The 25,992-nt window shown below is 41.4% G+C and overlaps 1 protein-coding gene across 2 annotated transcripts in view; it reads left to right on the top strand.

The window, feature by feature from the left end:
• The window catches only part of LOC106570219 (KH domain-containing, RNA-binding, signal transduction-associated protein 3), a 152,438-nt gene extending 132,975 nt beyond the window's left edge, over positions 1-19,463 (top strand). Inside the window, exons 8-9 of one of the 2 annotated variants that reach the window (XM_014142306.2) lie at positions 15,611-15,669; positions 18,529-19,463. In XM_014142306.2, coding sequence (XP_013997781.1) covers positions 15,611-15,669; positions 18,529-18,623 — 154 coding nt within the window. In that variant the 3' untranslated portion in view covers positions 18,624-19,463. The remainder of the gene's footprint in view (positions 1-15,610; positions 15,670-18,528) is intronic. The other variant, XM_014142307.2, reaches the window with a different exon arrangement.
• The last annotated feature ends 6,529 nt before the right edge of the window (positions 19,464-25,992 follow it).

Below are 25,992 nucleotides of genomic sequence, written 5' to 3' on the forward strand. Positions count from 1 at the left end.
AGAAAAATCTATGTGTGTTGTGGTGTCTTCAGATCCATTACTGTTACCTTATGCATAAAATAAACATTTCCACATGAAATAGTTAGATTTGTAAGGACAGACTAATACATAAATGCGTGTTGGAGCATCTGTGCTATCTTTAATTGATTACAGCAGCATCCAGCTGTCTGTAATGATCGGTTGGGGAAAAAGTCACATTTAGGGATCAGAAGAATTGCTTTTGACATACTTTCAAAAATGAAGGAGAAAGAGACAGTTGTGAATTATAAATAGATAAACATCCACTACGTCATGACCAACTGAAATGGAATGACCTCTAATAGATTGAACTCTAATGGAACATATGGAGGGGCGATCAGACAGGCCAGGCATGCACAGTGCATGTCTTAGTGCCAACATAGAAGACCGCGTTTGGGGGCTCAGAATGAAATTGAGGGCAAACAAGCTGCTGTAACTTCTCATTCTGATGTCCTGTCAAAAGCATTTTAACCATAATGCCATAGCTTGACTAATACTAGTGGATCCCTTGTGCTAATATTTTTTTAGCCTATTTTCCATGTCAGCCATTGTTGCCTCATGAAGCCTAAATGGCTGTTTGGTTGTTTGGCTCTATGCAGCAGCAACAGAAGACCCTGCAGCTACATTGCTGTTTGGTGTCCTATAGCTCTATGCAATAGAAACCATCGGTTATAACCGGTTCAGGGAACAGAACCAACATTTTTTGAGGAACAGAATCACAACCGGGAAGAAAAGTGATCTACACTGTTCCGGAACAGAACTGTTATTTTAACAACATTTTTTTTAAATACAATATTTTACATACCGGGCATTTCTTTTCACTCCCACAAAAATGTAACAACGCGCTTATGCAAAGCCACTCAGAAACTTATTCCAGTGTCTGCCTGCCAGCTGAAAATCTTTGCCAGTGTGTGTGCATGTGTAGGCTAACTGCCCCTTCCCTTCCGAAGCTTAGGCTACCTACTGATGCTACAAGCGGGATTCAGAAATTAAGGCTAAATATTTTTTATTCGAGAAGAATGGATTACATTTTTTCAATGCTAGTTAAGGATACTATAAATATCACGTTTCACATTGAATTTATTAACTACAAAAAGATAAAACGTATTTTTATTTTAGTTCTGGTGACGCTCTGCACACACAAGCTTGTTAGCTAGCTAGCTAGCTCTGGTGCAACGTTAAGCCAACTCTCTGAAGTTCAAAGACATTAAAGCCTCTCCTCCGTACGAATAATTCTGTGGGCCTAATTAAGATAATAATAAGATGCCCAGTGCTTCAAGTCAAGCCTCCTCCTTCTCCCTCTCTCGATCTCTCCCAACCGGAATAATTTCTGTTGTATCTCGCACCCTACACTTGCCTGTCCAATACATGTAAACATCTATAGCCTGCTCCATAGCAAGCTGCTCTATCTGATTGGTGACATAATCTAATGTCGCGCTAAATGTACAAAAAATATATATTTAAAAAGGAACAGAAAATAACTATATAAACCGTTATTTTTGCGGGGTTTGAAATGGTTCAGAACTTTATTTTGCTGGTCGTAACAGTGGAAGGGAACAAAACAAATAATGGTTCTGTTCAGAACGAAACGCTTGGAAAATAATTTAGGTTCCAACCCCTGATAAAAAAATAAGACCCTACAACTAAATGTACAGAATTGATTTTCTCATATCAAGGGAGCGATCGTGATTACTTTCACCATGTCACTTAAGGTCAAAGGACACTCTTTTATCGGTCCTGCATCTGGGATGCGTCCCAATTGGCACCATATTCCACAAATAGCGCACAACTTTTGACTCTCTCTGGTCAAAAGTAGCACACAAAATAGAGAATTGGGCACCATTTGGGACGCATCCCTACTGCTGTCACACCATCTTCCCACCTCTCCTCTATTCTGTATTTTCTGCGTGCATGGGCAGGTTCAAAGAGGGCCTGATTGTTGCTGCACTTAAGATGTCAAAAATTGCATTAGAGGCAGCTGTGTGGGGGGGGGGGGGGGGGGGCAGGGGGAGGAAAAAATAAAGAAAAAAATAACATATTAGACTGTCCCCTGCTTTGTGAGGAGGCATGGTTGATGTTTTCTTTTGTGACGGTGTCAGGATATATGTCGCCCAGGCCAGGCGGCATCCATCTCTCACACACTCTCTGTTAGGGCCAAAGTATCTGCTTCTCTCTCTCCCCCTTTCTCTCTCTCACCTCTCTCTCTATGTAGTTCCTCAGAGACTGAGGGGTACATATTAAAGCCTGCCTGCCTCTTAGAACCCTGGTGTCTATTTGCAGCCATTTGTTTTAAAAGGAGCCTGGTGAATAATCACAGAGGCTTAAGGCAGTAGGAAAAATGGAGTCCATCATGTAGAGGCTGGGTGGATTGTGTGTGTGTGTATGTTCTACCCAGAGGCCTGATGCTAGACTCAAAGAGATTCTGAGATCTATTCTCTGGCTAGAGATGGTGTGAGTCCCAAATGGCACCATATTCCCTTTATAGTGCACTACTTTTGACCAGGGTCCATAGGGCACTATACGGAATAGGGTGCCATTTTAGACGCACCCATGGGCTGAATAATGGGCCTCCGTACTTTACATCATCTTCCTCCTGAGGCACACTATTCTGTTTATTTACATATTTTTGTTGACTTCGTTATATTTATTTAAACGTCTCAGAACTGGCTCGAAAGTATTTATTTTTATTTTGAGCTTTGATTGTTTATCATGTACACGATAAAAGCAAAGATCTCTTGCAATTTCTTAGGACACTGCAACCAGTCTGCTCTATATACACTCAGGATGACTTTTTACTCTCAGTGGGTATTTATGAATATGTACAGTACACTACAGTACCCTCCTTGCTTTCTGAACATACTAGTCATCTTTTTAGTTCCTCATAATCCAATGCATTATTATTTTTCATAAAAAGTAAACCCTATTTCATAGGACAATTGATTATTAAGAGATATTGTTAACCAGACGAGACCCTTTGATTTCTTCTTTCATCTGTAGAGTAAAAGCATCATAGACGCTAGCAGCCCTTAACAATGCATGGGGATGATACCCCGTAGCATAGCGCAAAGACATCAAGGTACTATATACACTGAGTACACCAAACATTAAGAACACCTTCCTAATATTGAGTTGCACCCCCTCCCCTGTTTGCCCCCAGAACCGCCACAATTGTGGATAAACCTACTGTAGCAGCGTTGCAGTTCTTGACACAAACCGGTGCGCCTCGCACCTACTACCATGCCCCGTTCAAAGGCACCTAAATATTTTGTCTTGCCCATTCACCCTCTGAATGGCACACATACACAATCCCTGTCTCAAATGTCTCAAGGCTTAAAAATATTTATTTAACCTGTCTCCTCCCCTTCATCTACACTGATTGAAGTGGATTTAACAAGTGACATCAGTAAGGGATCATAGCTTTCACCTGGATTCACCTGGTCAGTCTATGTCATGGAAAGAGCAGGTGTTCTTAATGTTTTGTACAGTCAGTGTATGTACATATGCATATTTTAATATACTGTAACATAGTTATCCTACTACATCTAACAGCAGGCAATTAAATTGAAAGGACATCTGAACATGAACCATTTTCGCACAGACTTGTTTTCTAAGCATTCATTTCCCACACTACAGAGCCAGTGTGTACAGTTCAACCAACACTGCAGTGCATAGTGCATACGGTACAGCAAATTTCCCTTTTAAGGTCATCCAATTTAGATCTGCTGATGAACAAAAGGTGTAGCCCTGTTTTAGCCCGGAGCCCAAACTCAGCCTGAGCAGGTCAGAACGGCAGCAGGGCTGGAGCAGGGAAGGGCCCAGGGGAGTGTTAGACTAGATCCATGGACAAGACGTCTGCCTAACAATGCCTCACAGAGCCTGAGGAGCTCACAGCACAGTCACCACATCAGATCCCTGGCTGGGTGGCGGGAAGGCAGGCAGGCAGGACTTCACTAGCTGCAGGATAACAAGCAGAGCTTTTTACAACCATTGGTTTCTCCAGTGTCTCCAGTATGATATCAGCCCTATGCCTGGTGGGAAACAGGGCAGCCATTCCGGAGAGTTTGTTTTGGGAATTGGTGACATGTATGTCTACTATACTGTAGAGATGATTGAGATGGACATATTATTCCTACTAAATTCAAGACATGCAATTTGTTTTTCAAATCATTATTGCTGATAATAGCCTAAACAATGTTTTTTTTTAAATCATATTTAGTCAAAATGAATGTAGTAGATACACATTCAAAGGAAAAAATGAACAGTTCACAACCTTGAAACATGAGACTGTTAGCGGTTCTTCTCAACTTGGAGACATTTGCATATTTCAGAAGACAGGGAAAGCCTTGGGGAACATTTTGGAACGCCAGATCAGCGTGACATCCATGGCAGCTTCAGGTTCAGCACAAGAGCAGTCAATCTGTATGAGCGCAATCATAGCCTCTTTCTACAGCATTTAATACACTGACACAAATCAAATCATCAAATCATCAAATCACGCTTTATTTATGCAACACATTTCAGACATGGAATGGAACACAATAATAAAAAACGATGAAAATAAAAGCTGAAATATTTACTGCAAAACAAACATAAGATAAAAAATAAAAGAATGACAAAATGGAATGACTTAAAAGCACCCTAAGCAAAAGCAAAGCTAAAAAATATGCGTTTTAAGACCACTTTTAAATATGTCCACAGTTTCGGCCCTCCCTCAGGTTCCCTGGCAGGCTATTCCAAAGGCTGGTGGCATAATAACTAAAGGCTGTCTCTCCATACCTCTTGGTCCTAGGCTTTGGGATAGTTAAAAGGCCAGTGCTAGAGGTCCTGAGGAACCTACTGGGTACATAACTTAAAAGCATGTCTGACATGTATTGGGGTGCACAATCGTGGATTGACCCAACACAACATAATTATAAAAACACTGGCAAAGGGCTAAGTCTCTGGAGAGTTAACTGAAGGAAGGAAGGAAGGTAGGTAGGTAGGTAGGTAGGTAGGTAGGTAGGTAGGTAGGTAGGTAGGTAGGTAGGTAGGTAGGTAGGTAGGTAGGTGGGTATTATTAAGCAGGTGGAAGGTCAGAGGATGGACACTCACACAGGTCGGTTTGGATCAGAGTGTTATTTCATTCCTGACACATATAAGACTACAGGGGCCTCTCGCATCTTCCCTTTCCCGTCCCTTTCCCCTGAATACCGACCCTGGGCCGTCAGGCTGCTCCCAGAGGGTCGTGGTTACAGGGAGGAGGGCCGCGGTTACAGGGGTAGCTGTGACAGTGTTTTAAAGGGCAGACACATCCCCTAGGAACAGCTGTAAAACTCAATACAAGAGACAAGCGTGGAGGTAAGAGGTAGCACAGAGCACAGGGGACTTGTAGAGATAGCAGCAAAGGGGAGAGAGCCATGCTGAGGTAAGACAGAGTACAGGGGAGAGAACAGTAATGGATGTCCGAATGGCAAGTCTTGGTGGGTCGTCCACCAACAGTATGTGAACAGAAGTACCAATGTAGACCACTAAAGGTGTGGATCAGTTGTTTTTTATTTTATTTCACCTTTATTTAACCAGGTAGGCCAGTTGAGAACAAGTTCTCATTTACAACTGTGACCTGGCCAAGATAAAGCAAAGTAGTGCGACACAAACAACAACACAGAGTTACACATGGAATAAACAAACGTACAGTCAATAACACAACAGAAAAATATATATACAGTGTGTGCAAATGTAATAAGATTAGGGAGGTAAGGCAATAAATATGCCACAGTGACGAAATAATTACAATTTAGCATTAACACTGGAATGATAGATGTGCAGATGATGATGTGCAAGTAGAGATACTGGGGTGCAAAAGAGCAAAAAAAATAACAATATGGGGATGAGGTTGTTGGGTGGGCTATTTACAGATGGGCTGTGTACAGGTGCAGTGATCGGTAAGCTGCTCTGACAGCTGATGCTTATAGTTAGTGAGGGAGATATAAGTCTCCAGCTTCAGTGACTTTTGCAATTCATTCCAGTCATTGGCAGCAGAGAACTGTAAGGAAAGGCGGGCAAGTTGGCCAGGATGATATCTATGAGGGTGCCCATGTTTACGGATTGAGAGTTGTACCTTGTAGGTTCCTTGATCATTTGTGTGAGATTGAGGGCATCTAGCTTAGATTGTAGGATGGCCGGGGTGTTATGCATATACCAGTTTAGGTCACCTAACAGAACGAACTCTGAAGATAGATGGGGGCAATCAATTCACATATGGTGTCCAGGGTACAGCTGGGGGCTGAGGGGGTCTATAACAAACGGCAACAGTGAGAGACTGATTTCTGGAAAGGTGGATTTTTAAAAGTAGAAGCTCTAACTGTTTGGGCACAGACCTGGATAGTAAGACAGAACTCTGCAGGCTATCTCTGCAGTAGATTGCAACTCAGTGCCATTCGGCAGTTCTGTCCTGACAGAAAATGTTGTAGTTGGGGATGGAAATTTCAGATGTATTTTTTTATATATTTAACTTTTTTTATGAATGTCAGAATCCGCTGCAGCCCAATGAGCTGTAACTTCTCAGGGAGTATAAACACAAAAAAACACACATATTCACACACACATACTGTACACACACATACACACTGATGTAGTACACATGCACACTGAGACAATTTAGTGGCGTGACGAAACATTTAGGAAAACCCATAACAACAGACCAGAGCAAGGCAGAAAGCATTGACACACACTGAGAAACGCAACTCATATTCCCAGGGTTGGGGAGGAAGTGATTACATTGCATCAGTTACATGTAATCTGATTACAAAGAACTGTTACTGTAATCAGTTACGTTACCAGCTAAAATATTGCAATCAGATTACAGATACAGTACCTTCGGAATGTACTCAGACCCCTTGACTTCCCCCACATCCCGCCACGCAATAGCCCCACTCCAAAATGGATCAAACAAACAAAAAAATCCTCAGAAAAAGACACACAATACCCCATAATGACAAAGCAAAAACATCCCTGCAAATGTATTAAAATTTAAAAAAAGAAATTACTTATTTACATAAGTATTCAGACCCCCTGCTATGAGACTCGAAATTGAGCTCAAGTGCATCCTGTTTCCATTGATCATCCTTGAGATTTTTCTACAACTTGATTGGAGGCCACCTGTGGTAGATTCAATTGATTGGATATGATTTTGAAAGGCACACACCTGTCTATATAAGGTCCCATAGTTGACAGTGGATGTCAGAGCAAAAACCAAGCCATGAGGGCAAAGGAATTGTCCGTAGAGCTCTGAGAAAGGATTGTGTCGAGTTCCCCAAGAACACGGTGGCCTCCATCATTCTTAAATGGAAGAAGTCTGTATCCATCATTCTTAAATGGAAGAAGTTTGGAACGCCAAAGACTTTTCCTAGAGCTGGCCGCCCAACCAAACTGAGCAATCAGGGGAGAAGGGCCTTGGTCAGGGAGGTGACCAAGAACCCAATGGTCACTCTGACAGAGCTCTAGTGTTCCTCTGTGGAGATGGGAGAACCTTCCAGAAGGACAACCATTTCTGCAGCACTACATCAATCAGGCCTTTATGGTAGTGTGGCCAGACGGAAGCCACTCCTCAGTAAAAGGCACATGACAGCCGAGCCCGGACTTGAACCCAATTGAACATCTCTGGAGAGACCTGAAAATAACTGTGTACCAACGCTCCCCATCCAACTTGATCGAGCTTGAGAGGATCTGCAGAGAAGAATGGGAGAAACTCCCCAAATACAGGTGTGCCAAGCTTGTAGCGTCTTACCCAAGAAGAGTCGAGGCTGTAATCGCTGCCAAAGGTGCTTCAACAAAGTACTGAGTAAAGGGTCTGAATACTTATGTAAATCTGATATTTCAGTAAAAAAATAAAAAAAAAAATCTAAAAACCTGTATTGTGTGTAGATTAATGAGGAAAATTATTTTTTTCATCCATTTTAGAATAGGCTGTAACCTAACAAAATTTGGAAAAGTCAAAGGGTCTGAATACTTTCTGAAGGCACTGTACTTAAAAAATAACTAGATGATTACTTCTTTGATTACTTTTAAATTCCGAAAGGATGTTTGCCAAAAAATACATTGACACCTTTCTGTTTTCTTAATTACATCAATTGTGGTGGTTCCATCTGAGAGAGTCCGACCACTATGATGTCAGAGGCCACTATGATGTCAGAGGCCACTATGATGTCAGGAACCACTATGATGTCAGAGACCACTATGAGGTCAGAGACTACTGTGATGACACACCAAATGCATTTGATGATTATTTTTGTCATCTTCTAATGCCTCTTAAGGGGAAAGTTATCCAAAAGTAACTGAAAGTAATCAGATCATGTTACCGAGTTTGGGTAATCCAAAAGTTATGTTTTTGGACAGGTAACTGGAATGGATTACATTACAATTTCAGAATTTTGGTTGACTTTCCTAAGACAGGATTCAGACAAGGCTAAGACATCAGGGTTTGCGGAGTGTGCTAAAGCAGTGAATATAACAATCTTATGGAGGAGGCTTCTAGCAGGCATCAGCTGTGTAGCCGAGTGATCATAGGGTCCAATGAGCAGCAATAGGTGAGTCAGGGAGCCGTTGGTAGTTGCTACTACGCTAGGCGAGTAGGAGACACGGAGTTCAGAAAGCTAGCGGGCCGGGGCTAGCAGATGGGTCTTCGGCGACATCGCAACGGAAAAGCCTGTTGAAACCACATCGGACGATTACGTCGGCAGACCAGTCATGATGGATCGGTGGGGCTCCGTGTCGACAATAAAGGGGTCCAGGCCAATTGGCAAAAGAGGTATTGTAGCCCAAGAATTAGCTGGTATACTCCGTCGGCTGGCCGGGAGAGGGGCCTAGTTCGAGGCTAGATCAAGGTTTGCTTCGGGACAGAGGCGTTAGCCAACAATAGCCACTCGGTTGCAGCTAGCTAACTGCGATGATCCGGTGTAATGGTCCAGAGCTTGCGGCAGGAATCCGGTGATGTGGTAGAGAAAAGCAGTCCGATATGCTCTGGGTTTATTTTGCGTTGTGCAGACTCGCAGGTAATTGTCCGTTCTAAAGCTGGCTGGTGTCCGAGCTAACGGTGAAGACCGCTAGCATTGGCTAACAATGACTAGTAGCTAGTAGCTAATTTGCTGGCTAGCTTCTGATGGAGGTTCCAGTTATAAGGTATAAAAAAATAGCAGATCCGTACCACATTGGTTGAGGCGGGTTGCAGGAAAGTATATTTAGTTTGTAGATGGAAAGTGAGATTAAAATCTATACGAAAAAAATGAAAAACAAACTATTTACAGACTATTAACATGGGACAAGACAAACACACGTCCGACTGCTACTCCATCTTGGATATAGTTGTGTAAAGTACCTGAGTGGCACAGCAGTCTAAGGCACTGCATCTCAGTGCAAGAGGCAACACTACAGTCCCTGGTTCGAATTCAGGCTGAATCACATCCGGCCGTGATTGGGACTCCCATAGGGCGGCACACAATTGGCCCAGCGTCATCTGTGTTTGGCCGGGGTAGGCCGCCATTGTAAATAAGAATTTGTTCATAACTGACTTGCCCAGTTAAATAATGGGTAAAGAAATCAAGGAATTATACTATAACTACTTACTAAGTTCTCGGCATGATTAGGCCTAGGAAATATGCGACGTTGGTATTTTCCATAATATTTCAGGTTTGGCAAGCACACATTTGCAGTACATTAGTTAAACAGAGTAAATTAGTTCAGCAGAATTGTATTGATTTCTATCTAAGAACCAGAGGTCATGCAGTTCTCAGATGGGTACTTTGAATATTTACTTTACCTGCATATTTTATCATTTCAATATAGTTCTAACTTAGTTCTCAGCAGTATGAAATGTTTTGTTTTGACAAGCAACTTCTGTCTTTGGCCCTAATTTGCTTCAGCGCTAGAGATATTTTTGTCTTGTCAGGCTAATTTGCTTCAGCGCTAGAGATATTTTAGTCTTGTCAGGCTAATTTTCTTCAACGCTAGAGATATTTTAGTCTTGTCAGGCTAATTTGCTTCAGCGCTAGAGATATTTTAGTCTTGTCAGGCTAATTTGCTTCAGCGCTAGAGATATTTTAGTCTTGTCAGGAGAATTTGCTTCAGCGCTAGAGATATTTTAGTCTTGTCAGGCTAATTTGCTTCAGCGCTAGAGATATTTTAGTCTTGTCAGGCTAATTTGCTTCAGCGCTAGAGATATTTTAGTCTTGTCAGGCTAATTTGCTTCAGAGCTAGAGATATTTTAGTCTTGTAAGGCCAAACAAGTGTTTTTTTGTTGCTGCCTCAGGTGCTGTCTTGGAGAGATTCCAGACGCTCTCAGGATGATGCCAGTTTATTGCACAGCCGAGAACATAATGAAGAACTGAGGGTCAATCCCAAATGGAAACCTATTCTCTATATAATGCACTTATTTTGACCAGAGCCCTATGCACCCTAGTCAAAAGTAATTCACTATTGGGTGTCATATGGTGTCATATAGCATGCCATTTGGGATGCGACCTCAGTCTACATGCTTGGGCTGTATTAACATTGCAGTCACCTCCCTATCCGTTCACCAAGACACAATCTGCACCTGAGGTTACTTTAAATGTAGTAGGCCTGACTGCTGAACATTGATTGACCATCGATAAGTTGATTACCATGGGCGGGTCAAATTCAGACAAAGCAGATGATTATAGTCACACATTATGTAAATCCATGACGTTTACCATTCAGTCCGTCTTTGTGACAGCGCAGCAAGGGTCCAACAGTGCAGATTGCCTTTGCAATCAGCTGCTGAGACAAGCAATCAACAGCATTTTCCTGAGGGAGTTTTCAATTTCAATTACACCAACCTCTTTTTGGATAATATACAGGACACATTCTCCCAAGTCCAGTTCCTTTTGTGTTATATTTGGTCTATTTTTGTCTTTTTTGGGCATTTTGCTATATTTTCCAGAGCCTTAATCCATGAAATACAAAATACGTATGTCACGTTCTGACCAGTATGAGGGTTATTTTGTTAGTGTAGGCTGGTCAGGACGTGGCAGAGGGTATTTGGTTTATGTGGTTCGGGGTGTGTGTATTATGTAGAGGGTAGTTGATTTATGTATTCCGGGGTTTTTTGGTCACTGCTCTGTTAGTCTATGTTCTTTCTAGTTAGTCTGTTTCTATGTTTAGTTAATTGGGGTGTGGACTCTCAATTGAAGGCAGGTGTTGTCTAGTTGCCTTTGATTGAGAGTCCTATATATTAGGGTGTGTTTGTAATTTGTGGGAGGTTGTCACTTGAATTGCTGTCTTGTGCCTTCAAGTCTGTCTTCGTCGTCCATCGTTTTGTTTTGTTTGTAGTAGTGTTTTCATTAAAGTTAATTATGAGCACTCAACCCGCTGCGCCTTGGTCCATTCCTGACGACCGTCGTTACAACGTACTGTACCCACTCTAAAATGTGTCACTATTTTTATTTATAAAACTAGGCAAGTCAGTTAAGAACAAATTCTTACTTACAATGACGGCCAACCAGGGAACAGTGGGTCAATTGCCTTATTCAGGGGAAGAACAACAGATTTATACCTTGTCAGCTCGGGGATTTAATCCAGCAACCTTTCAGGTATTGGCCGAATGCTCTAACTACTAGGCTACCTGCCGCCCCAATATGAATGAAGTTATCTTGCTAATAAAAATGCACCTAATATTTGCATGAAATGTATGAGGAAAATCTGTTGAATATGCTGTTGAATGGTCTTCCTCTTGCTTTGGAAAACCTATGAAATATTTAGTGTCTTCTCTCCTCTGGATATGACTGCTGATTATAGATTGTTCTTCTCTGTGCCTCTGGATCCTCTCTAGTGTCCTAGCATATCTCTGCAGGTTTATCACAGAGCAACAGAAGAGTAATGGCTGTGTAAGAAAGCAAAGTCCACCAGGGACGTGTACTACATCATTCAGATGTAACACCACCATCTGTTTAGTGGCGGCGCAAATGGCAAAATCACAACTTAAGATCAGCCATTTATAGACATACCTGTAAAACTGAGAGCCAGGCAGTAGGTATACCTGTGGACGACCAGGTCTGGAGTCAGATTCCCTCATTCCTGATCACGAGACAGGGTTAGCTAATGGGCGCTATGGGTGTTCATTTATCAAGGTCAAGGCCAGCCAGCGCTTTAAGACAGATTGCTCTAGGTTTCTCCTTGCTCTGCTCTATCGTTAGCTGTTAAGGAATGTTTACAGAGTTTGCTTGTGATTAAAACAACATAAAAAATGAATTCAGTTGGGTACGTCGGGATTGTTTCAGTCCCTGACTCGTTCCCGGCATCGTGTTTACTCCATTAGTGACTATTTATAAAGTGTTGATGGATGGTTTATAATACGTGTGATTTAGCAATCTCTTTTATCCAAAGCAAATTACAGTCATGCACGCATACATTTTATGTACGGGTGGTCCTAGGAATTGAAACCACTATGCTACCGTTCTACCAACTGAGGCACAAAGGGCCACTATAAAAGTGCTATGAGGCATTTGACTGTGCCATTTGGGATGCAACCTGTATTTTACTTGAAGGGCATATGAGCAGTTAGTTTCACCTGGATCGTTGCCCTTCAGGACATACCTGAGGCCTGAGGACTCACTGACCAGACCAGGGTAATAGAGGAGAAAAGGTGTGAGGATATTGACAAAATGTCATCCCAGAAATTAGAAGTGCCTAACAGCTTTGGGAGTCCTCCTCTCGTGGTTTTAAAAGGGGAAAGCTTTAACTTGGCAGCTCTCTGAGGACCTAACTGGTCCTCGTAGGCTTTAGCTTTACACCAACAGGAAGGATGAGACGCTTGTTTAGCCCCTCAGCTTCCCAGGGCGTTTTAGCAGAACGGTTTGTAGTTGAGTGTGTATTCAGAGGGGTTCCGCTCTGGGAAGAATACACCCCAGTGTTGAGACATGGTGTGAAATCAAATTACCACAAACCCTGTCAGGTGTTTCACAGTGTACAAGACACGGAAAGAGAGAACATGCATTCATTTGTTGCATCTCTTTCTCTCTCTTGCTCTCTCTCTCCTTCTCCCTCTACTTTTCTCTATCTCTCTGTTACTCTCTATATATATATATTTCTCACACTCACTCTCTCTCTCTCTCTCTCTCTCTCTCTCTATCTCTCTCACACTCTCTCTCTCTGGTTTTCTCTCTAAAGCCATGATGAGTGGTGTCAGGTATATATTAGCAGCTGGACACCAGTGAAAGTCTCACAGTGGTACCTCTGCTGTGAGGGTTGATTGGAAAACATCACACTCTGAATAACAACGTCTGGCTTCTCTTTGTGGACACATAGCATAAATAATCACTCACATCTTAGCAGGGATCCAGTTTGGATAAGAGGAAAAAGGCTGCCTTTGTTTCTGCTGTTATTGTTCACTGGTTGAGTCATGAGCTGTGTGAGCAATGAAATCTTCATGCCAAGTCAATGATCTCCCTGGGGGAAGAAACCCAACATGAATGCCTTCTCTGGACAATGTCTCAAGCAGACGTTTATAGATCCACAACAATGGACATTTTTCCCCCTCTGTTCCCTTACATGATTTTCAATTGTTCATGTCAGCTTGTGTCTTTAAGTCCCCCCCCCCCCCAAAAGAAACATGCTGTCATTCAAAGTTTAATAATGATTAAGTGCTTTGAAATGAGAAAATCATAAACGTCAACCTTCTGTGTTGATCTGGTGTATATATGGGCCTGTAGTGTCACCTCCAGCACTAAGCCAAAGAGAGGAGAGGAAAGGTGACCCTGTCATAGACCTATTGTAGTAACACTAATATATATTTTGTACACAATAAAGAAAATCAATTACATCTAAATATTGCTCCCAGCATTGATCAAAACTTAGATTCTTGATCAGACTGAGTTCGCCTGCATCTTTGCGAACGAGTGGAATCATGAACAGAGGTTTGTTCGTTATCTTCCAATGCGTTCCCCGTATCTGCCTCCCAGATTTAGCTTTTTAGCAGCACATTCACCACTCTCTCAAATGGCTAGCTCTGCCCTCTCGCTGCACAGGCCGAGGAAGTCAGCTCAAGTAGACTAGCTGGCGGCAGAGACTTATGAAGGGCTCTGGCTAGTATTACTGAGCCAGCTAGAGGGGTGAAGTAGGAAGCTAACGTTATTCGGAGCCTACCTCAGCAGGAGCAAAAAATAGGCTACTAAGTTCTCATAATAACTTTCTTATCAACCAAGTTAGGAACAAAGAAAAGAAGATATGTTTCAATATGAACGTCTCCTATCATCCATATAGGACTACATTAAAATGCCATCATAATGCAAATAATACAGTTAATACATATTGGTGGATGGTTGTTCTTATCTCCATCACCCACTGGAGTTGATAGCTTACCCATTACCTACTTTCTTTTACCACTACAGTTTTTTTAACCTTATTTTAACTAGGCAAGTCAGATATGAACAAATTGTTATTTACAATGACGGTCTAGGAACAGTGGGTTAACTGCCTTGTTCAGGGGCAGAACAACAGATTTTTACCTTGTCAGCTCAGGGATTCGATCTAGCAACCTTTCGGTTACGGCTGGCCCAACACCCTAATCACTGGGCAACCTGCCGCCCCGAATACATCACTGAAATTAATACAGAATCGTAAGTAATATTCTAATAATTAATGTGAATGTGATAATACGATCATCTGTGTGCTCCATTGATGTCTGTTTGTGCAGAGCTTGATTAGTAATGCCTAGGAATACAAAGAGATGAGATATCTTTGTTACGAGTTGATGATATGCAATTCATCATTACAACTGACTGAACAGATGCTACGTGTCAGTGTGAATCAGTTCTCATATTTCCCCTCTTTCAGGGGTATAGCATTACAATTGTATAGCTAATAGGCTATGTGTTTATAGATCGACTGAGGTAGATGAACCTACAGCAGCTAAGGTGATAATGTCTGGGGCCATTTTTGCTTGGTTTTGCTGTTCTCCGTTATCAGCCAAGGTGATAATGGCTGAGGGTGGGAAGGGGGGGACTCAGTTGTGATGGGCTGCCAGTGTCAGCTCTATGGCAGCTTTATGATGAATTACCTTTCTGGGTCTGAATGATAGGTCTGATACTGAATGATGCCAGCACACGATTGTTCTGTCAGCAAGTCAACGGGAACTGCTGAGAAATAAATAAAGAATAGCAAAGAAATGAACCACAATTCAAGACAGCCTTTTTATTTTTCATTACAGGTGCCATCTCTCATATACAGTATATCTCCATATCCTCTGTTATGGGACAGGATATGGGGGGATGGACACAGCCATCCTCTAAGAGAGGGAAGGCCTAGTTATGAAAGAAACATTCTGTATGAACCTTTTGCGTATGTTTGTAATGCCATGTAGAGTATATCTTTATGATTACATACAGCGGAATGGTACATCAATTCTGCACATCATTTTCTCACGTTGATATTTTTTCACTTTACCGAACAGTTCATGTCGTTCACATTCCAGGTAATGATTTGATGGCTGTGTGTTGTAGAAACCGCAACCTCTATTGTTCTCTATTAAGAAAAGGCCCGGGCATGTCATTTTATTGTTAAAAAGAGATTCTGATGGATGTCTCCTCTTTCTTTCCTTACACAGCTCAGACGATTATTATGAGTACGGACACGATAATGGTGAGGAATCATATGAGTCATACGGTGAGTTACTAACTGCTTTATTAACCTATAAAATGTTGTTGAAATGAATACTGTCTTGTTCAATGTGATTCTTTGTTCTTCAGCAGTTTGAATGCTGTGAATTCTTAAAAGGGGGTTCTTAGCTGACATCTGGATTTGTTTTAAGATGGTCATATTATGGCTCATTTAGCTATTTGATTTTGAATTTTTGGACCCCTTTAGGTATAAAAAAAAATAAAGAAAAAAAGTATTTGATAAAATATTGAATTTGGCCTTTACTACCATAACCCAGAGAAACGCACTGAATAACACGTAGATGCATTGAATAACACATGGTAAGTGTTAATGAAGTGAAGTGTTTGTCCTATAGCTAGGAGATATAAGAAAGCTCAGGAAATAAATATATATATATATATATTATTATTATTATTATTATTATTATTATTATTATTATTATTATTATTACACATATTTAACCTCTTTTTGGGTAGGCACAAAACTACCTTCATCCTCTATAATATTTTTTTAACCGGTGCCTGTTACCTTCAGATGAGTCCCGTGACACTTGTGGGGGTCATAAAGCAAATTGTAGAACCCCATCGTGCTTCTGAGAATCTCCCCTTTTCCACAGTGGGTTCACATTAGTTTGTAGCCCAAACAGTTCGGACGCTACAAACAGAAGTTGGCACATTGACTGTATCTTCTTCAGACAAGTCCCCTGACACTTGTGGGGGTTGTAGAGCAAAATACCATCGTGTTCGCGAGAGTCTCCCCTTTCCATAGAGAAGTCAAAATAGGTAGGTAAAACAGTTTGGAAGCGACAGATGTTTTTGTGAGAAGACCGGTGTTCCGGATGTTTCATGGACAAACACAGATCTAGCTCTCCCACCTTTCACCGCAGATGTGGATCTGCGATATCGGCAGATGCGGTAGATTGAGACGGATATCTTTAGTTTAAACTGACGGATTTTGAAGGGGATTTTTTTATTATGTTACGTAGATTGACACACCGGTGTGTCAGTTGACTCTAAGGGTTTTCAAACCCACATGCAATGTAATTTCCCTGAGTAGGCGCTACATACATTTTTGGGACACATTTGTTGTAGACGTATATCATGAGGCATGTTCTTTGTCAATATAATGGTAAAATAATTGCTGAATGATTATTCTGTTTCACAACAGAATTAGACCTCTTTTACGCAACTCCATATGAACAGTGCTCATTTTTCTGACAATGTCAAATATAATTCTGTTATTATAAAGGTTGGGGATGTCTGATAAAGACACAGTAATTCTATAAAGCGGGGCATGGCTACGTCTACACAGTGCCCTGAGTGTATTCATACATAAACCATGAGTGATAGAGTAACTGATATGCCTTGACGTCTGGTTTTCTAATATAGCTTTAACCATAGTTTTATTTTCTGGTGTAATGACTTGAGCGCTGTATGGTTCCTGTTTCAGTCACTGAGCTGTTAATGTCATCTCATTAAGTTTACCCTGGTCTCCTCTTGCTTTGGCAGATGTCAATTCTTACAGCACTTCACAGTAAATGTATACAGTTGTCACCAGACTGAGACACTATCTGTAACATGAAGGACTTACAGTATATGTTCTTTGGTCCATAATAACTTTGTAATTGACCATAACATAGGGCAGGTAGCCTAGGAGCCTGTAAGAGCTTTGGGCTAGTAACCGAAGGTCACTGGTTCGAATCCCCGATCTGACTAGGTGAAAAATCTGTCGTTGTGCCTTTAAGCAAGGCACTTAACTTTAATTGCTCCTGGGTCGCTGTCATTGATGGCTGATCCCTGGCTGTGAGGCTGTCTCAGGGGAAGTGGGAAATGCAAAAAACGTGTATAATGCACACACTAGTATAATACACACTACAAATATAAGTACCACCTAATTGTTGTTATTTTAACTGAAAGAAGAGTTTATTCATATTTGTTTTTGCAATACAGATTAACACACTGGAATAATGTGGCAAGAAACTGGCGGAAAAGTGTAAAGAACTAACCTCCAAAGCACTCACACAGACACACACCCCGGGTAACAGTGCCACGCTAAATGCTTTCTAACAGGTCAAAAGAAAGAGGTGTTTGACAGTTCAAAGGAAGGGTTTGTTTAAATGATAAACAGAGTTGATGGTACATAGCTGATCTCTAAACACAAGGTTACCTTGGTCACTGTCTATCTAAAGTGAGTGCCAGAGAAACGGTGACAGGTTTAATTAGAAACTATTGGTTATGGGCTGCCAGCAGAAACCATGTCAGGGAAAAAACTGTTCTTTGTGAGCCTCTGCTCTGCTCCGGGGATGAGACTCTGCTGGCTAGAGATCACACAAAGGCTGCCATCGATGCAGCAGGCACTTGGCACATAGACAGCAGAGGGCCTGAATGAGGTCTGATTTGGGCTAATGGTTATTGTGCCCTTTTGCTAGTAGCCACTACACTGGCTCTTTTCAAGTAGCTATTTGATCCTCTGTTTCAATTATCTAAATGCATCCTTCTAGGTGAATGACAAGCTTATTGGTGGATTTTTTGTTTGAACTACAGAGGCTGTGGGAGTCTTCTGTTGTTCCAGTTGGATAAGCCATATCAACATCAGACTCTCAAAGGATTTTGTGACCAGAAAGTCATGATGCTTGATTTATGTTCACTGATGAAGACAGAACCTTGACATAATTGAACTATTTTTGACTGGATTGATGCCTGATTAAAGTATGATAGCTGAATACTTACCTCAGTTCCAGGCTAAGGAAAATATAAACAATTTTGTCCGATAACCTCTTGACATCAGCGTAAAAATGACAAACATCTGAGTTACACAAAAGTGTGTGTGTGTAGAAGTGATTCTTACTGTTGTTTCCCTATAAAGCAGGTCAGGAGGAGTGGACAACTAATCGCAGCAAGGTGCCAGCTGCACGGACGACCAAGGGAGTGTACAGAGAGACGCCCTACTCCAGATATTGAACTGATTATACAACAACCTGCAGAATCCCTCATGGACGTGTCATCAAGTAATGGATTTTATACGGACGCTCCCTTCTTTTTAGAATAAAAACACTCAATCGTAAATTTGGTTTTTAAAAACAGAAAAACCTGGTATCATATCAAGACTGTTTTCACCAGAATAATGTGTATATTTTAGGTCATCTACCCACTCCTAAACAAGTAGATATCTAAATACTATGGACCTGGTTATAGAGGGATTGGTGACTTTAATATGTTAGTGATTTAGTTGTAGAGAGGTGAAGTATTGTAGATATTTTTTCCTGGGGGTGATTGGTCAATTGTGTCCCTTGTAAATGAAACCTTTCCAATCAGAAAACAGAACGATCCTGAAATACATATTGTTGTTTGATCTCCTTTTGTAAATGATAGTTCTTTAGTGTTAAAGGGCTTATACAAGCATGGTGTGGAATCATTGTGGATAGTGTCAGCTGTTTTATTCCTATCTTAAAACGTGTGTAGACGTGTGTGTTTCTGTTTAATTCCCCCCTTTAATCAATCTTCATTCACAGGCCATTCTCTTCTTTTTTTGTGTAAAAATCTTCAGTAAAAAAAAAAAGAATCAAGAGCTGCAAAACATTTTATGTAAAGCTCTTAATAATTCATTCAATCTATTATTTTTTAGGGGTTTAAAAACCTGAAATGCTTTCAGACAATGTAATAATCCGTTTCTTGAGACATTAAACCATGTAGAATTGGTCTGGTAGCAGAAATAGTGTATTAGCATATTAACCTTCTCCGCTTATGTAAGCCCTTTAAATTTTTCTTCTTGGTTGATGCTCAATAAACCTTTTGAAAGAAGTACGTTTGTGTTCAAGAGCCTAATTCTGTATTTACATAGCTAAATAGAAAAACACTATAATCTAAACTAATAAAACTAACATTGGAAAGAATGATGCTGATGATAATATTGAAATGCTCACTTTAAGACAGGTTTTTATCTTCCGTAATGAATGTATAGACTCGAGCGATACCATGTTGATCAAGAATTAGCTTCTGAATAATATGATAACATGTAAAACCGCATAAAAGTTAACATTATTTTTATGAAAAATCTTAAAACTGAATGCAAGCAACAAAACAACACAATTTTGTAAGAACTGTGATGCATATTTGTATTTTACAATTCAGGTAATGTTTTGTAGGGAATGGTTTAGATTCAATGTCAATCACAGATTTAAGTCTTTGATGTTGTGTGTTTTTCATATGTTATCTCTTAATAAAACAGATTTCAATGTGTTACAGCATAGGTAATAGTACAGTACACTAACATATACAATAACAATGGCATCGGCACCTGTATTTTCTCACTTGCCTATCTGACAATAAGTCACTTTGAGCATCTTATAATAGACAGTGCTATTACATTTTAATGACAACAAGCAGTGACACCAGGAGAAACTCCTAGGGACTGTTCATAGCTTTTCTACTGGATGTAAGCAATGGCTTTCACACAATTGTATGGAATTTGTATGGAGGGGAAATCGTTTCTGTTGTTGTTTTGCTCCCTGTGTTCCCCTCTGGTGGTGTGGCCCTCTATCTCTCAGTCTATAAAGACCCATGCGGCCCCTGCCCTTTGGCCATGCCCCTCCGTTAGAGAGACTCTAAATGACCCCTGACCTCTGAACCCCAGCTGACCTCCGCACTGAGAGGACGGCAGACAGACAGTAGCTGTTTTAAAAGACCTCCGTCCATCCGTTCCACAAGGTAATCAAACCCAACCAACCTAACCTCATCCTAACGTAGACTGACAAACATAAAGCACTAAAACCAAAATGAACTTTAATATGTTGTTCTTTATTAAGTCTTTCTTAATCTTGAAGGGGTTTAAAAGTCAACACTGGGGATTAATTAGACTTCGATATAAAACATTAAAAAGTAATATAAATAGCTGTAATATTTCTAGTAAGCTTGGTGTGCAATAAGTGTATTATAAGACTTTGATAAAATATGTTGTATTGTAAGTAAAATGAATTACTCTTTAACCGTACTAAAACAATTGTTCTGGATCACTTTAAATTGAAGTAGTTTGTTTTCTTTCTGTACCTTTATTATTGTAATCAATCATGTTATTTTCTTTATTTTAGGCTGGTGCCAGAGCCCAGGGCACATCCGAACACCCTCAAGCTCTGAAGGTGAGTTGCAGCCCACGCTATTATTCGGATAATTCTCCTCCTTTAAATCAACATAACCAGGAAGCTTTTGTTACAAATACAGTATTAGCCGAGATTAAAAAGCTACAGTGCTGTATAGTGCACTACTTTTAACCAGAATCATATGGGCCCTGGTCAAAAGTAGTCTACTACACTGCCTTCAGAAACTATTCAGACCCCTTGACTTTTTCCACATGTTGTTGTGTTACAGCCTGAATTTAAAATGTATCATATTTAGATTTTGTGTCACTGGCCTACACACAATACCCCATAATGATAAAGTGGAATTATGTTTTTAGAATTTTGTTCAAATGAAGTAAAAATGAAGAGCTGTAATGTATAGCATCACTAAGTTTTCAACCCCTTTGATATGGCAAGCCTAAATATGTTCAGGAGTAAAAATGTGCTCAACAAATCACATAATAATTTGCATGGACTCACTCTGGGGAGGTTTTCCAATGCTTCGCAAAAAAATCATGGTGAAGTTATTAATTACACTTTGAATGGTGTATCAATACACCCAGTCACTACAAAGATAAAGGCATCCTTCCTAACTCGGTTGCTGGAGAGGAAGGAAACCCTTCAGGGATTTCACCATGAGGCCAATGGTGATTTAAAACAGTTACAGAGTTTAATGGCTGTGATAGGAGAAAACTGAGGATGGATCAACAGCATTGTAGTTACACCACAATACTAACCTAAATGACAGAGTGAAAAGAAGGAAGCCTGTACAGAATACAGAAATGCATCCTGTTTACAATAAGGCACTAAAGTAAAACTGAAAAAATTGTGGCAAAGAAATGTCCTGGATACAAAGCGTTGTGTTTGGGGCAAATCCAACACATCACATCACTGAGTACCACTCTTCAATCTTGGTGGTGGCTGCATCATAGGTTTGCTTGTCATCGGCAAGAACTAGGGAGTTGTTTAGGATAAAAAGTAATGGAATAGAGCTAAGCACAAGCAAAATCTTAGAGGAAAACCTGGTTCAGTCTGCTTTCCAATAGACAGTGATAGAAATTCACCTTTAAGCAGGACAATACCCTAAAACACAAGGCCAAATATACACTGGAGTTGCTTACCAAGACGACATTGAATGTTCCAGAGTGGCTAAGCTACAATTTTTGACATAAATCGACTTGAAAATGGCTGTCTAGCAATGATCAGCAAGCAACTTGACAGAGCTTGAAGAATAAAAAAAAAAAATCAAATATTAAGCTCTTGGAGACTTACCCAGAAAGACTCTGAGCTCTAATCGCTGCCAAAGGTGATTCTAACATGTATCGACTCAGGGGTGTGAATACTTATGTAAAGGAGATATTAATTTTCAATAGATTTGGAAAAATGTCTAAAAACAGGTTTTCACTTTGCCATTATGGGCTATTGTGCGTGGATGGGTGAGAAAAAAACAACAATTTAATACATTTTGAATCCAGGCTATAACACAAGAAAATGTGGAATAAGTCAAGGGGTATGAATAGGGTACTCGTTTGGATGTGGCCACACAGATCCTATTATGAGCTCAACATATTGTGGTGCCTCTAAGCAGCCGTGGAACATGTCTGAACGGCTTGTTACCACCTTGTGTTAAACATGGTAAACCCATGTTACTGCGGCACAGGAAAGCTGTTCCTCTGGGATAGTCTCCAGACTGGGGAGAAATCCTGGACGTCTCAACAGAGCACAAACCATAATCCTCCCTGTTTTACCGGCCCACAATCCCCCTGGTTGTGTGTGCCAGGCGGGGCCGCTGCCACCCTTTGTGTCTGTGTGATTAGTATACAGAGGAGTTCAGCTCTGTGCAGGCGTGGGCCCCGTGCCATCAGAACCAACCTCTATAGGCCCTTCCAGCTGGAGACATATGAAAAGGATAGCGAGCTGAGCGCTGGCGGGGTTCTCATCTCCTCTCCATCATCAACACACATAGAGATAATGACTTATTGATTGGTTTTGACAAAAATCCATTAAACTTCAAAGAGCAGCCGGGCTCTTTTACGTCCACAATGACAATATCTTAAAAGTGATTAAAGAGCTTGTTGTTGTTGTTGATAATATTGTTGTTGTTGTTTTTGTGTTCGTTTAAGCTGCTTATAATAGCTTTTTGTATCCTTTTAGGTTGAAACAAAACATCGCTGGAATGACATGACTCTAAGATGTAGCTTCCAGACAGCTCTCAGAAGAATCACATGGCAGGACCACATGAAAGAAATGCACCGATTTGGTCTTTAAAAGGAAAGGAGAACACATCTCCCAGCTGAAGAAACCAGATGAAGAAACTTCAGTGTGGATCTCTGATCTATCTACAGACCAAACACTGAACATTTCATTTCTCTCCGTGGATGTCGTAGCAGAGCCACCTGTAGAGGAACTGTAAAGGGAAGAGGCTAATGTGTAGATCACACTTCCTAGCTCTTGTCCCATAGACACAGCAGACCAACATCACACTTCTCCCAGCTTTTATAGAGAGAGACAATTAACCTGTATAACACTTCTCCCAGCTTTAAGAGCGAGAGAGAGACAGCAGTCCAGCCTCACACTTCTCCCATGCAGCCTCTAGAACCACAGGCAGGAGACCTGTATCACACTTCTCCTCCAGAGAGACAGACAGGAGACCTGTATCACACTTCTCCTCCAGAGAGACAGACAGGAGACCTGTATCACACTTCTCCTCTGGAGACAGACCAGAGACCTGTATCACACTTCTCCTCCAGAGAGACAGACAGGAAACCTGCATCACACTTCCCCAAGCGTCTAGAGCCACAGACAGGAAACCTTTATTACACTTCTCCTCTATAGAGACAGATAGGACCCAGCTAGCAATGAGGAATCAGCCCAGAAGCGTCCCTCTTCCGGGGGGCCAGAACTGATAGAATCGGCCTGGAATCGGGTGTCGGACTCGGCCCGGAATCAAAATGAATGACTGCCCAGAATCGGCCCAAGTACATCGGCCATTTCCGTCTACAGGAATTCAGCTGACTTTGCCGGCATCTTACCAGAATTCCCCCCAGAAGCTGCCTGATCCAAATTTAAATAAATGTATACAAAAATTACCCTATTTAGTCATTTTAAATATTACTATTATTCATTTTATGCATACAAATTATACTCTTCCACCAAAAAAGTCAGAGGAAACACTGTACACCTGTTGACCGTGTCAGCGTGCTTGCGTCATAGGAGTCACTACAGCGCGATGGCACAAGGACATCCTGACCGGCCAAACCGTCCCCTAACTCAGACGACACTGGGCCAATTGTGCGTCGCCTCATGGGTCTCCTGGTCACGGCCGGCATGGGTATCGAACCAGCATCTGTAGAACCGCAGTTTGCACTGCGATACAGTGTCTTAGACTGCTGTGCCACTCGGGAGGCTCCAGCCACAAAGTTTTTAATGCTTATCAATTGCCTTGCACAAAGTATCAAAATACTAAAATACTACTTCAACAGGACTCTTAAAGAATGTTAATTTTATTTTTTGATCACAGAAACAATGATAAAATATGGAAAAATAAATAAATAATGAAATGTTAATTATATAAAGCAACCTGTGTAATCATCTGCCAGAGAGTAGCCCCAATCAGCCCGAGACGCAAGTAATACGTTTGGGCCAGATAACTCACACCGGAATCAGCCCGAGCTCAATCCCTGCATCCTAGCCATAAGTAATATTGCCTAAGACTCGGGCCTCATGACGTTGGCCGAATCTGACTCTCAGCCGAGCGCCTCGACTCTTAGCCGGAATCGGCCCAGATCCACTGTGATAGCTAGGGAGACCTGTATCACACTTCTCCTAACCTCAAAAGAGACAGACAGGAGACCAGCCCGGCAATGGAGTATCTCATCTTCTGGCAGAATCTGTCAGGGAACATTTTATTCTTCACAGAGACACAAAGCACTCATCTCAAATGGCATCCTATTCCCTATATAGGGAATAGGGTGCTATTTGAGAAGCAGCTCAGCTCTGTATACATTTGATGTACATTCTAAAGTAGGCTGAACTGACAGTGAACCCTACTAGTATTTCTTTGTGGACTCAGATAGTTAAATGGGGGGAAAACGTGTCATCCTTCCCCACATTATGATGTTTACTGCCATAACGTGAGGCTGGTGCGAGGAGCTATAGGAGGACGGGCTCATTGTAATGGCTGGAATAGAATAAATGGAACGGTGTCGAACACATCAAACATATGGAAACCATTTATTCCATTCCAGCCATTGCAATGAGCCCGTCCAACTATAGCTCCTCCCACCAGCCTCCACTGCTGTATAACCCGACTGCAAGGGAAGAGAAAGAAATGAATAATGCAGTATGCCACAGGCCTGACATCCTATTGCTCGAAATGACACTTCTAATTGCATTTGGTTTTGTTCATTACCGTATATATAATCCACTCAAATGAATAAATAATTCACTTGCAGTGCCTTATTGTATGCCAAGAAGCTTAGATAGTCTAGAGGCAGTGAAATATAGAGGAAGGAAAAATGGCATTCAGAAAAACAGCATTCAGGACAAAGGGTTCCCAAACTGGTCTGAGATCATCTGAACAGGCCACGAGGGCAGTGGAAATCCCAAAATAGCTTTCCATGTATAAAACAACTCTACTCTGTGTCTGCATCCCAAATGGTATCCTGTTCCCTATGTCTATTCCTCTCAACTGATGTTGTCAGTGGAGTAGCAGTCAGACAATAGTTTTCCATTAGAGGAAGTGATTCTCTTTTCACTCTGAGGCCAGTTCCCCGGACAATAACACTGAAGCGGTGTGTGTGTGTGGTGTGGTGTGTGTGTGTGTGTGTGTGTGTGTGTGTGTGTGTGTGTGTGTGTGTGTGTGTGTGTGTGTGTGTGTGTGTGTGTGTGTGTGTGTGTGTGTGTGTGTGTGTGTGTGTGTGTGTGTGTGTGTGTGTGTGTGTGTGTGTGTGTCAACTCTCTCATCACTGCCGGGGGATAGCAGCTAGTGGCTCCACTTCCACTCTGGAGTGGCTTATAATGCCAAGGCTTATCTGGGATTATCCTGTCTGAGTTAATGCAGAGTAAGAGCAGTTACATGGCTTATTTGATTATGAATGTACGTAAAGGATGTCACGATCCTGGCTGTCACTGTGAGACAGCTATATTCACGGCGTTCTCTTGCTCTGCAGACACACACACACACTCAAATTTGTTTTGCTATCCTTGTGGGGGCC

This window comes from Salmo salar, chromosome 14 (genome assembly GCF_965601325.2).
Source record: "Salmo salar chromosome 14, fSalSal1, whole genome shotgun sequence".
Taxonomy (NCBI): Eukaryota; Metazoa; Chordata; class Actinopteri; order Salmoniformes; family Salmonidae; genus Salmo; species Salmo salar.